We start from the raw sequence: 13111 nt of genomic DNA, 5'->3' as shown, positions 1-13111 counted from the left end.
GATAACGCTAGATTTGTGGTTGGCCACTTTAAGTCTAGGGAGCGTCAAATTAGGCTCTCTGAGGGTATGTGACGTGTAGTCTCTAGCAAACTGACTACGCTGGAAATATATTATAGCGAAAATGTTTTGCCAGGGGATTTTTGCTACCAGAGGGTTGGCATGGCTTTTGCATGTTTCAGGAGATGATGTAACAAACTGACATTACTTTCTGTGAAAATTCATGCGCGCACACGAAATTTATTTCGTTTATCATTAGTTTCTTCAACGATATATCTAAATTGGTCAAATGCCTAATCCCCCGTGTGAGCCTTGTAGTACTGAGCAAGTTATGAGTTATAACTGGTGTGTAATACACCTCCATCTTGGCAAAGTTTAAGCTTGGCATAATATGGTCAAATGTTCAACGGTTCAAAAGCGCTTCCTAGCAGCCAATGCTATTACTGCAGCAAATAAAATACCAATGTTACTGCACGAGCTACGTTGGTCGCCAGGTGTCCCCACAGACACGTGTTGTAATCGTCACTGCCTTAACATGTGAAGAGTCAGCTGTCGGAGGTTCTACAGATCTGCAGTGATGATGGACATTGACGGCAACTGATTTGATATGACTACACTCATTTTTACCGTTGTATGTCATGAATTTTATTGCGTCAAAGAAAGAGGCAGAATAGGAATGGGCAAGGAGGTTGAACCTCCTTGAAATGGACAGGTGCTAGGTGCAACTTAAAGGTTTAAAGGTACATGTAAGGTCATGTTAGGTATTAAAGCCAGTTCCCCTCGATCACTTTCTTAACAAAACTAAGTTATAGGTAATAGTTTAACCTCTTTGACTACAAGAAACATGAGTAATGTAGTAAAATATTTAGACACAGAAAATAATCTTAAAACACACAATGTACAATTCCTTGCAGTTTAATGAGTTGTTTCCACATGAAGAATTGGTGTAAGGTTACATCAAAGATATTTCCTCTGCTGACTTAGGTGCCCACAAAGACAGGATGACTTATGATCCAGGCAACTGTACGAAATGTACTGAAGTATACATGTTCTCTAGATAAAAGTAAGTCCTTCAGCCAAGGACCATATAAAGCATAAAAACATGGATTCTTACATGATCAGGAACAACTTTTTAATTGGAATGATACATCTTCCGCATGTCTGCCAGGCTACTGAACCGAATACTCCATATCTCTCATATTTGCAACTCTGTTGTCAACAGATGTGTGTAATATTGTGATCAAATACTTTTGTACACCAGGAGGCAACCTAGTCAGTATATGGCATTTGCTTATTCGCATATTAAAGGCTTGGAAAACATTGAATTATTACCTCAAGACATTTAAAATTCATCATTCATCTTTACCTCCTTGTTACATTTTTCTTCTAGCTTACTTGTTCAGTAGTTTTTCGTTTACGTAAAGGAAAGGTAATATGTATAGTTACCAGAAGAATATAAGTCGTTTTCACTTCATGACTTGAAATTCTTCTTCTGCTGGCAAGAGATGCTCTGAAGATGTGGATAGGCACAGCATTTAGATAGGATTGTCTTCGGTTTCAATGATACAAGCACGTGGGTCTAACAATACCAGTTATGATTGACAAAAGGTGAGCTTTGAACCTACTATCATATCAGAAACTCTGGTTGTCATTTTTAGTAGTGCGGTGATTTCTCAGATAGCAACTCTATCCCACAATGCAGTGCTTGTACATCGTACATTGTACATAGCTTTAACCAAATTCCTAAATTTTGACTTGCTAACTTCATGCATATCAGTACATGCATTCTTATAAAACATGCAAAGTCATGCAGTGATTCTGAACATACATTGTCAACTAGCATATATTCATGCAGCATGCGACAAAATTTCCCATCATGCAATTTCCTAACTACGGGCTATTCATGATTCCAGCATGCACTTGTCCTGCTATTCCAGCATGCATCTTCCAAAACAGACTATCAACCATGCACTTCTTTCCACAAATCATTATCTAGCATGCACGTCTCCTACAAAAATGTATTTAGCCTGCTTCCCTTGGTCATGCTCCTGTCCAATATCCAACATGCAGTTCCTCTTACCTTACAGCATGCACCTATTACATGCACCATGCAAACTCTGTACTTTACGTTATAACTCATGCAAATAATCTACCATCATGCATCTCTTTCTACCATCATGCAGTTCTGCTAATACATGTACCAGCATGCACCTTTAAGCCTCTGCAAGCGCACTCCAAGCTTTTATCGGTAAAAAAAAGTGTGCCTCTCCTTGAAAATATTACATCTTCAGAGCACCTCAACCTTTGTGACTTGAGAATTCCAACTTATGAAAGTAAGTTTCAAAATTGCTGGTATGCAGATACAGCTATTAATACATTTACACTTAAAACAAAAATTGCTGAAAGACATATTAAAACTGAAAAACAGCAAATGCATTGAATGCATAGTGTAAAAAAAGGTTGTGCCATGCAACTCAATAAAGCATTCCCTGAAGTCCTAGCTACTTCTATGTACCATATGGCTTTCTGTACGTATTCGTAGGGTTACAAGGATCTCAGAAGTAGGTTAACATGACAATAAGTAGGTTAATTAAATCATGGTCTCAGCAGAAGGAATTGTGCAGAGTTTGCGATACAATTGATGCTACATTGCTGTAGCAAACAACTGTGTCCAGTCTTAGTCCCTCTCCCTAACACAACTCAGGTGGGTGATAAGAAAGCATGTTTGCATCACTGATTGTGTCCTATCCTACTCCTGATAGGCCTGTCTCCTGTGTTGTCTCCAGTACTCCTGCTGAAGCTCTCTCAGGTTAGCCTCTAACATTTCCACCTCGTCCAGCCGCCCCGCTGCCCTGGCCTGGTCTACAAAACTCCTGATGATGTCCATCTGCTGCAGCATCGGGTCTGTCTCTGTCGTGGCTACACTACTGGAATCTACTGCGGGGGTCCAACCCTTTCCTATACTTTCTGTCCGATCTCTGTTTGTTGTATCTACAGTTGCCGCCGCCGCTCCTTTTCTGTCCTTCTCCGGGGAAGACCGTTTTCTCTGCTCTTCGCTTCTCCGTCTCTCCTCGGCTTCTAGTGCAGCCTGACGCTCTAACGCCAGCCGCTGCTCGATCTCTAACCGCCGCTGCTCCTGAAGCTTGCGGAGCTGGTCCTCGCTGGGGAGGGAGGGCAGGCCGAAGACGTTATCCTGGATGAACAGGGTGCAGTGTTTCCGGATGCCCTGCTGGAGACGGATGGCCTGGGGACTCAGCTGTTGTTCTGCACCACTCGCCCCCATAGTGGCTATCTTCTTCCTGAAGGAATACGGCATATTTAAGAGGTGAACGTGTGGCCATATGATATGATGTCAGCAAGAGGTTGAGATAGAGGGATAGAAGGAAGCTTGACTATAATAACCATAATTGACTTCAATCATGTAACCTGTATCTTTGATATGTTTTGTCTGATCGTTACTTCTTTTCTGACCTCAACTACTGGCCAATTTAAGTTTTTCATGAAAGAATCAAAAGGATCAAACAAATCGTTCCTGGTACTGCATGTTCTACATTACAAACTTTCTACTCAGACTCTCTTTTGATGCTCATTTTTCCATCAAGCATTGTTTTTTAATCCAAGAAGCAATGAATCAGATTGGTACCCTAACCTCACCTCTCCCTCCAGTGCAACACTACAGAACACCTACCCAATGGTGTCAATGGCCTCGTAACATCTCATCAGCTGACTGCGAACGTTGTTGGCATGTTCTAGGTTGTAGCTGGTCTCACCAGCACTAAGGCGAGAAAGCGGAAAGTCAGCAATCATTATTCCACTACCAATGTTTCAGTACACTTTCACCACTAATGTGGCGACCCAGGATTATACAGGATAACTGGTGAACCCTGGTATGATCAGTCTGAATCTACTTGCATTTCAAATCCACCTCAAGAGTTGATTTGGCAATTAGTATCGGTATCAATCCTATGACTGGCTGAATCGGGATTTGCAAATCTTGGTATGAACAGCTTTTTTATACATGTATATGCAATATCAAAAGTGCACAAATCTAAGTACTAAGACTAGCACTGCTGTTCACACTTACTTGAGAGATTCAGCCATTTTGATGTACTCTGGACACATGGCCTCCACTTTATCCATCAGCATGCGTAGTTTCTACCACAAAACAAAAGAGTTGGTAAGAAAAACACTTTTTTCAACTGTGAACTATAAGTAATAGTGTCTTACCCATCCTTTGAACAAGTCCCTTATGACTACACAAGAATTAAGAATCCTGTCTATATAGTATCCACCTGGCCAAATAGACCATTTTATCTGTCCCAAGTGTTCTTAGCAGGCTTAACTACAAATGGAACAACAGATCTCAAACCACACTCACCTCATACAGCTGTACAATGATGGGTTTGGTAGTTTTCTCCTGAATCTGTCTCTCCCTGCGCCCCATCACGGCCATGCAGTCCTGACATGTCCTGGTGCCGTCCTCCCGCGGCTCCTCCCCAACAACCTCGCCCACCAGCGAGCGCAGGCTCTCCATGGCACGTGTTCCTGCGCTGCCCTGACGCCGGTGGCCCTTCTCCTCCCCCCGGATGGTCTGTACCGGTAGGTTACCAGCCTTGTTCACCAGCTTTGCTTTGGGGGAAAACAGCAGGGGAAACGTTGACTTTAATGACTAAGACCATGCTAAACAGCTATCATGTTTAGCATGGCTTGTTTAACATCAACATATCAACATATTCAGTATAGAGCCTTTTCAGAGAGCGTTGAATTGTGGTCCAGTGGAGAGCATTTGAATATGTACAGTAAAGCCTTAAGTATGTAAAGAACCCACCACATAGTCATTTGTTCATGAGAAAAGGCCTAGGGCACAGCAAAAAAACATACATCAGTTTCACATGGCCAAAAGATATCTCATTTAACAGTAGACTTAATCAACCTTGGTTGTATGAATCTATGATTGCTGAAATGATAGAATGGAATAAAAGATAATGAAGAATGGTGTAACACGGTAACCTGTCAAGTCATTGGCTAGTTAGACAGAAACTTGGCTGTCTGTCAGCCGGATTAATGAATAACAATAAAGAATAGACAGGTATGTCTAACCTGTGAAGTCAGGTGTGAGGAACTGGGAGCACCTGTTACACATGATGCCCCCACACAGCCGACAGTGGTGCCGCCGACGGGACAGGTTAAACTTCTCCCCACAGGTGGGGCAGTACGGCACAGCGTCATCAGGCGCCCAGGGGACCAGACCAATCTCAAACTCTAGGGGAAGGGGAAGAAGTGCAACTTTTGAAACTCAAAAAGTCTGGAAGTACATGTAAATCTCTGTTTTTATCCAGTTGTAGAGATTGAATTGTATCAGAATATTGTTTACCTGGATGTCTAACCTTCATAAACATAAGAGCGACTTTTGTTATATTCTGCAGATCTGTGACTTATCAATGCTGGGGCTATGTTCTTTGCTAGGACAAACATTATCGTCATAACTAGATTTCAACATGACTGATAAAAATCAGAAAGCTATCTTTGACATTTATAATAATTTGAATAAAGAGCATGGGGAAGCATAAACAGTTATTCCTAGCTGAACACATTCAATGTAAACACAACAGTTCTTACTAGAGCTTTTTCAATCACCAAGAAGATATTTTTTAAATACCAAGAGCAGATGTGCCATCCCACATTGTGAATGCCACCCTGTCCCTGGCAAATTGACCAAATTCTCCCAGTTTTATTGTACTGCGTATCTCCTTTGGGTTTTACCACCAAAAACGCTATCAGCATAACATAATGACTGGTAGTACAGGCTATTACTGGTAGTCTAATAGCCCTGTCAGCATTCAATTATAAGATGACAAAATATATAATTGTTCAATTTGATACTAATCCACTTTCATACCTTTTTTCTTGACAGGATCTGGATTTGTCCTATCAAATGCTATCAACTGTAGGGGAAAGAAAAGTAATTCATTAGAAAGAAAATGAGGTAACTTTGTCATGCCTTCTTTTGCAGTACAGGAAAGTGGCAATTGATTCTAATGTAATCAGTTTGTCATTCAGTTTCAACATGTTATTACATGTATCTGTTTCAATTAAGGTTCAGTCACTGAGACTTCCCTGAGGAAAATACCAGCAGACATTGCCAGCTGAAGTTTGTAGGGTTCAGCCATAGCATGACTGGCCACACTTTGCTGTCATAAGGTACAGGTAAAACAGTGCAGTGCACTGTTCGTTTGCAGCTTTGCCCAGGCATGCCAGCCATTGCCAGATCACTCTTACTCTTCTCAATAAGTGTGTTGGGTTCTTTTATAGTAGAGGTGTAACATTTTAGCCTCATCACTTAATCCCTCACACAGGGGACTGCCAGCTTTACGTCCCTCTTCAAAAGGACAATGCATCTCTTTTCCAGGTAAGTCCACACCTGTGTGTAAACAACTAAAATTGATTCTGTGAAAACTGTGATTGTTAGTCTGTGTAACACAAACTCCGCTGTCCAGGGCTGTAACTGGCCCTTCCTCTCCTTCTAGGGGGCCGGCAAATGTTTGGCGGGCTGCTAAAAGCGAGATTTAATCAGGCTATGTGGTTGTGAGTCATTGTGAAATGTTTCCCACCTTCTCCAGTCTGATCAGCAGTTTGTTCATCTCGATGACATAGAAGTCGATTCTGGCATCGCGGATCTTCTTGAAGCTATCCATATGGCTGCGACTGGTACCTTCAAATGAGAAAGACATGTACAAATTGTCCTTACGCATCAGACATGAAAAATCCTTCTTTACACTCTTACTGTTTGTTTTATAGTACTAGTAAATGTATTGAGCCGTACATTGCATAGTTAAAAGTTGTAAGCTGCCCATAACAGCCTATATTTATAAATGTGACATGTATTTGTAGATTATGTGACTATCCTGTCAAGTTTCCTCATGAGTATTAAACAATTGAACAAATGACACCTTCTGCATTAATCTAACTATCTAGCATTTTTGAATTGTCACAACAACTGTCTGTCTATACATGTGCAATATCATTCAATTTGATCACACTTCTTCTACTACATTGAGAGTAATGCGTAGCACTACTCAGTATATGCAAAACTTGATCTTAACTTGAGACAGTATGGATGGATTAGCAGCTGTAGAATGTTTCAGAATGTTATAATCAGAGCATAGGTGGTCAGTGTTAAACAGAACAGTACTGAGTTATCCGAGCGCCCCTTGTATCATTGTTACCAGTAGTGAGATGAGTAGAAGCAGCAGATGAGATGAGGAGAAGGGCTGGGGGCTCACTACCCGTCACACAATCTCTACACATGCCTCATGTTCACTGTACAGAGACGTTGACAGGCAGAGAGTCCCACCCAGTCAGCAGCAGGGGAGGAGGCACAGACAGAACCAACCAGTCCTCAGGACAGGTCCAGAGCTTGGCTTGAGCAAACAGATCAGAGTAAAGCTTTCTTTGGAAGACAGTTAGATGTATGCAGATTGTTTTAAACTGTATACCAGTAATACTATCACTAACAGATGGTGCATTTGTTAGTGTAATGGTTGGTGCTGTCTCCAGCTTTGAGTTTTTTCTCTGTCTCACTCATTGTTTGGTTGGTTGCCATGTTTTAAACTTTTGGTTCTAAATCTGTCATTTCAAGCTTGCAGATTTTGCCAATATGTCAAGTTTTTGAACAGATGGGATAAAAAACGTTTGTCCATCCTAGTTACGAGCAAATTTCTGGAGACACCCCTGGTTTTGATGCAGATCTTGTTTTTCCATTCTGGAGAGTTTGTGCTTCCCTCAAACTCTTTGACGTTAATGTTAAAAAGCAAATGCCTTTGTTGGGGATTTACAATATCTATAACTAGTATAAGTCTGCACGTTAGGAGAGACATAGCCAAATTACTCACTAAAAGTGAAACAATACACATGCAAACAGAGCTATGTATGACTTGTGTTGACCAGATGCACACATGATAGAAAAATCACTCACTCACTACCTACTTTATCATGACTCGAGGGTTAGACACGCCTGTACATATATACAGAGACTTAAAACAGTTGAAACTTTTCCCATATCATCAGATCTAGACCATCGCAGTATTAACTATTAGTACAACTACAACCAGATCCTACCAGAGCTAAATAACTGGGAGACAAGTCTGAGGCCCGACAACCTGTCACTCTCTCTACATGGACGGGATGGTGGGACCACAGCATGTATTGGAAGTGACAAGCCAGCAGGCACACAAAGTTCACAAGCCACTCTTCATAGTGCATGACAGAGGGTGCAATTATAGAATCCCTAAACCACTGGAAACAGCAGGACTTTCACTTAAGCCTTTCTATTTGAGATTTAGGCCAACATACAGTTGCTAAAACTAGTAAAAGATGACACTGTGCTAACAGTTACCATCCTTTTCCTAATGGGTGGAACATTGCCTATGGTGGTACGATTTCAACCACTTCTGTTTAGCCCTTGGATCAAAGCTTTACATTACAACATGTCAACTGTGGTTCTCGTCATTTCAAACAGAAGCGGCTTTTCTTGCTAGAGTGTTGACCATCTACAAAAACACTAGCAATCCTGCCACAATGTCTTTTACAACAAATGCCTAAGAAGAATAGCTCAGTAACAACCCTTTCTCATAACACTAAGAAACAAAAATCAACTTGAACTTCAGCAAGCAAGGCTGTTACGGTAAGAAGAAACAAGACAACTGACTTATCTGAAACCGTCCGTACACTGGCAGGATGAGGCCATAAGCTGGAGAAGCCTACAGACTTCATAGTGGTCAGTCTTCTCTGTCTCCTGCACTGCCTCTTCCACATGGATACTGCTTACTGCTACCGACCAGCAGCCCGACTGTCCTGGGCGGCACCCAGCGCACACTGACTACAACACCTCTCCAGCCAACCCCTTATATCCCTGGTCAAACTCTCTAGTGAGTACCCAAATGACATCTATCAATTACATGAAACACAAGTGCTTCCTGTCATTATGGTAAATGGAAATGAGACCTCCAAACTGACGAGTTTTTAATGGCAGGCATCCCTACAGTGTTGAAAAGGCCTGGAGAATAGAAGATCAGCAAAGTGCAAGGTCCTATTCATTTGTCCAGATTACTGCTACACCTGTGCTAAACTGTACAAAGTGATGTGATAATGGTATGCATTACATACATCATGTATATTGGCAAGCTGATTAGCCCCATCAGAATTATGGATTACAGGTGAAAAAGTTTTTAAATCCTAATGAACTTCAAGGGTAAAAAAATGTAGCTTCTCTCTGTGTTCTCACAAAAAGTCAGACACAAGTATCTAGGTATTCAATTCTACACTTTCTTTCTTTCTTTCTTTCTTGACACAGTCAGGCACATAATGATCATTTACTGTCAAGGAAAGAGAGCCTTGGTACAACTTGCAAACATCACTGAAACACATGCTGATATTGAAGCTAAGTTATGTTGGATAATAAGATGTACAGTAATGTTCTCCAAGAGACATCCTCACACAAGAGACACTGCTGTGGAATGCAAATCTTTGGTAGAGACCTTATAACTTATATAATTATATCTAAGTGGCTTAGCCAGAATTGTCTCGTGCTTCAGAATGAAACTTTGAGAACCCACTTCTGAAAACCCTTCACTCTTAACTGGAGTTCTGAAAGTATAGAACTAGTAAAAATTACAGCCAATAGTGTACATGGTATCCAGTTGGTTATTACCAGAAGATATTTGCCATCTAAGTTTCTATTATCTGAGAACTACAGTAAAAGTACAACCATACAAGTACAAGATCAGCTGCCAGTAGATCAGATCTAAAGTCAAAGCAAGTCCCCTGGGACAGACCTTCCCAAAGTCCTGGCAGGTGGGACAGACGTGTACCAGTATGGAAATACAAATCAGGACATGATTGTCACCATGATTGCCAATTTGTACACCCTTTCAGGGGTAAGTGGTTGTAATGACACTGATTCTGGTCCATTCTGCTGCTCATTTGGAGAACAAAAGTGATTCTCACACAAATCCATTACAGAATGGAGGTGAGAAATGTATCATGCAATTTTGTGATTGATTAATTGTTTCCATATCAATCATAGCCAAGGACAGTGGGCTTAACTTAGACCAATCGGAAATGGAAGAGAACAGCAAAAACTTTGCCCCTTTCATATGACATTAACAATTCATAAGACTTATACTTAGTTATAGATAAGGATTTTTGGTTTAAAAGTGCTTTTGAGCTTTATGACATCCAAGTGTAATAATATGTTTTTACATTTTACCCAAAAGTGAAATACACATTATTTTTGCTGGTGTATTATTTTATATTTCTTCTTCTTCTTGTGTAAGGAACCAATCAGAGGTTAGAACTGTGTTTGCACTAGCAAAACCTGAAATTTCTTACTCTCACACCATACTATAGCCTAGGGCAAACCTGATGGTACATGTATAGTGTAATTATGTTAATGGCCTGGTCCAAAAAACAACTAGGTTGTTATTTCATGCTCACACAAAATCCTTTGGAGCAAGGAGGTTGATGTCCCTTTTTTCAACATCCTTGTTTAGAGTGATCCTAATGATATACTGGGTAGTTTTGTGTGCGAGAAGCTTGACAAAAAATGTTGCCTTTCTAATTTCCTATGTTTCAGTTACCATGACAAAACAATTGGCTACTAATGATCAATGATAGAATATTCTGTCATTTCAGTTTTGTTCTGCAGGACTTGTAATCTTTTCCATTTTATTGTCATTCAATTAATTAATTCACTTGGGCTGATGGATGACCAAAACTTTTCTTTCTTACTCTCTATCTCTCAAGAGCCAATAGCAAAAAGCAATTGGATTATAACATGGTGGAAGAGAAGAAGTGTTACAAATACAAATGTATAGCATCAGACAGAAGAAGCTTCACAACAGAATGGCATATGGTACATGCCCTGAGAGACAAGGCAAGCTACCTTGCCACTTCATGAAGTTACTTGCCTACTTACTTGACAAGGAAAACTTTTCTGTTCTCCAAAAACATTCAAAATGGTGTAGCCTAAACCTAAGTAGTATGCAAGCAGATTTTCCAATCACGATTTCCCATTACATGCCATGTGACATGTCACTGGATGAAAAATTGTATGAGAACTGGGTAAGCCAGCAAATTATGCTAATCAAGCATGGACATGGATATAATATCCCTAGGGCATTTACATGTGACAGGCTAGCCTAGCCTGTAGTCACCCTGTACTCTTGTAACTTACAACTATCCTAGTGTAAACTTAAATCTTTTCTATCAATATCATTTTGACACTACCAAGCTGGAACAATCGTTTAGCAAATTTCACAAGCACCAGTTATATTGTACAATGTAACTTTTCCCATACAGTAGCCATACTGACTCCTGATCATTGAACTTCATGTTACGACAGGACCTACATGTACTTGAACCCATCATAACATTAAATTGGAAGATACTGAGGAAGTATTTTCGAGTGTGGTTTGCATAGATTACTACTAACAACAAAACATGGATTTCTTTAGATGTCCTTATAACCTTATATAGGGCTACTTTGATGTAGTACACATACTAAGAGGTAGATGGCTCTGCAGTGCAGCCAGGAGATAGAGCAGGATGTGAATATAGATAAGGGTTATCAAGGCAGGAGAGACCAACCATCCATACAGTAGATGGGAGGGGAACTTCGAAGGCACACAGATGTCTAATCATGCATAGAAATGTCAGTGGGAGAGAAAGAATGTCAGACGTAGTTTAACATGCTTCTAGTAATATATACGATTAATGTACCTATGAGTATGACTCAGCATAGAAGGGACAATCTGGTATGAGTCATTATGTAAACAATTGAGAAGGACTTGAATGAATCTTGATTCAGTAGAATCATATGCAAGACAATACTAATTCAGCAAAATTACTTCCTTTGTGAGATTAATGACCACTCAAATGAGAATGGCCATTTCATGACAGTCTATCACCTTTTTCTTGCATGTGTTTGCATTATCATTGGATAAGCAATTACAATAATAATGGCATCAGTGCCCCACCTAAAGTTCCAGTACACACTTGAAATACCTTCATCATCTAACCAAAAACTAACGTACACATCTGATGTTCCCATTCTTACCAAAGTCTTGTGGCTCCCACATTGTCGGATCCACACCACCGACATAGTACGCTGTGCTGAGCACAGCCACCTGGTTGCTGCTGTCCGACCGGCTGGCCGCCATCCCGCGGTCCACCCTGACTCCATCCTGGTCCCTCCCGTGCCGTAACAGCTTACTCTTGGCCCTCCCAAACAAGCCCTTGAGATGCTGGAACACTTGTTTATCTGCCTCTGTGTTGTGAGCTTCCTCAAAATGGTTCTGAAGCTGCTGCACTGTCTGTAAGTCTTTCATGCAGATCGGGCACAGGAAGCCCTCTCGTATGTCCCCCGAGTCACTGGTCGCCATCATGCTTACTGGGTAGGTTTATAGTTGTTTCTTTCCGGCATTATGGACCGGACAGACTTTTGACACACGCCCTAGTTTTGGGGGCGGGGCCCCTTTGAACTGTTCTCGTTCAACTCAAATTATTCATGGTACGTGAAGGAATAACTATCAACATGGCATGATCATCATGTCTTCTGATGTTTGGGAGATGACAGGACAGCAATACCGATGCAAGATGACGGCACGGCGCTTATTTAGAAAGCAAACAACGTCACGAAGATAATCAGGGGCCAAGATGTGGGGGAGGGGGGCAAGGTGAAATAAATCGACTCCTTACACCTCGATTACCGCATAGTGAACCGCGATCCAGTCTCCACTTTTCGTGACAAATGTCCTGTTTTCAAACCCTGCCGACAAACTGGTACATTCTACGCCATTCTAGATCCAGTAGGGTAAAATACGGCGGTATAAAAACCTCGGTGAAGCGCAGCGGCTCAGCTCTCAGCTCCAGACACCGAACAATTACGTCATGGGTCAAAAGGTCAAGATGATAGACCTGATTATCCTATAAGGTATCGGTAGAGCAGATGGTAGTATAGGGGGAGAGTGTATTTACATTGTCGTCTTCTAAACTTCGTGTCAATGTATTTCCAATATAACATATTGATTTTGTTTCAGCTCGCTTACATTGTAAC

At 41.1% G+C, this 13111-nt stretch overlaps 1 protein-coding gene across 1 annotated transcript; it reads right to left on the bottom strand.

Annotated features, from left to right (window-relative positions):
- Window positions 1–2364: 2364 nt before the first annotated feature.
- LOC118415870 (rabenosyn-5-like) lies at window positions 2365–12965 on the bottom strand. The gene is made up of 8 exons (XM_035820727.1): window positions 12113–12965; window positions 6609–6709; window positions 5897–5942; window positions 5098–5259; window positions 4376–4626; window positions 4082–4152; window positions 3686–3772; window positions 2365–3296 (listed from the first exon to the last, which is right to left on the bottom strand). The coding sequence occupies exons 1-8, from the start codon at window positions 12438–12440 to the stop codon at window positions 2747–2749; spliced, it is 1596 nt and encodes a 531-aa protein (XP_035676620.1). The 5' UTR covers window positions 12441–12965; the 3' UTR covers window positions 2365–2746.
- Window positions 12966–13111: the final 146 nt, after the last annotated feature.

Source organism: Branchiostoma floridae, chromosome 5, assembly GCF_000003815.2.
Source record: "Branchiostoma floridae strain S238N-H82 chromosome 5, Bfl_VNyyK, whole genome shotgun sequence".
Classification (NCBI taxonomy): domain Eukaryota; kingdom Metazoa; phylum Chordata; class Leptocardii; order Amphioxiformes; family Branchiostomatidae; genus Branchiostoma; species Branchiostoma floridae.
This window is presented reverse-complemented; position numbering and strand designations above follow the sequence as displayed.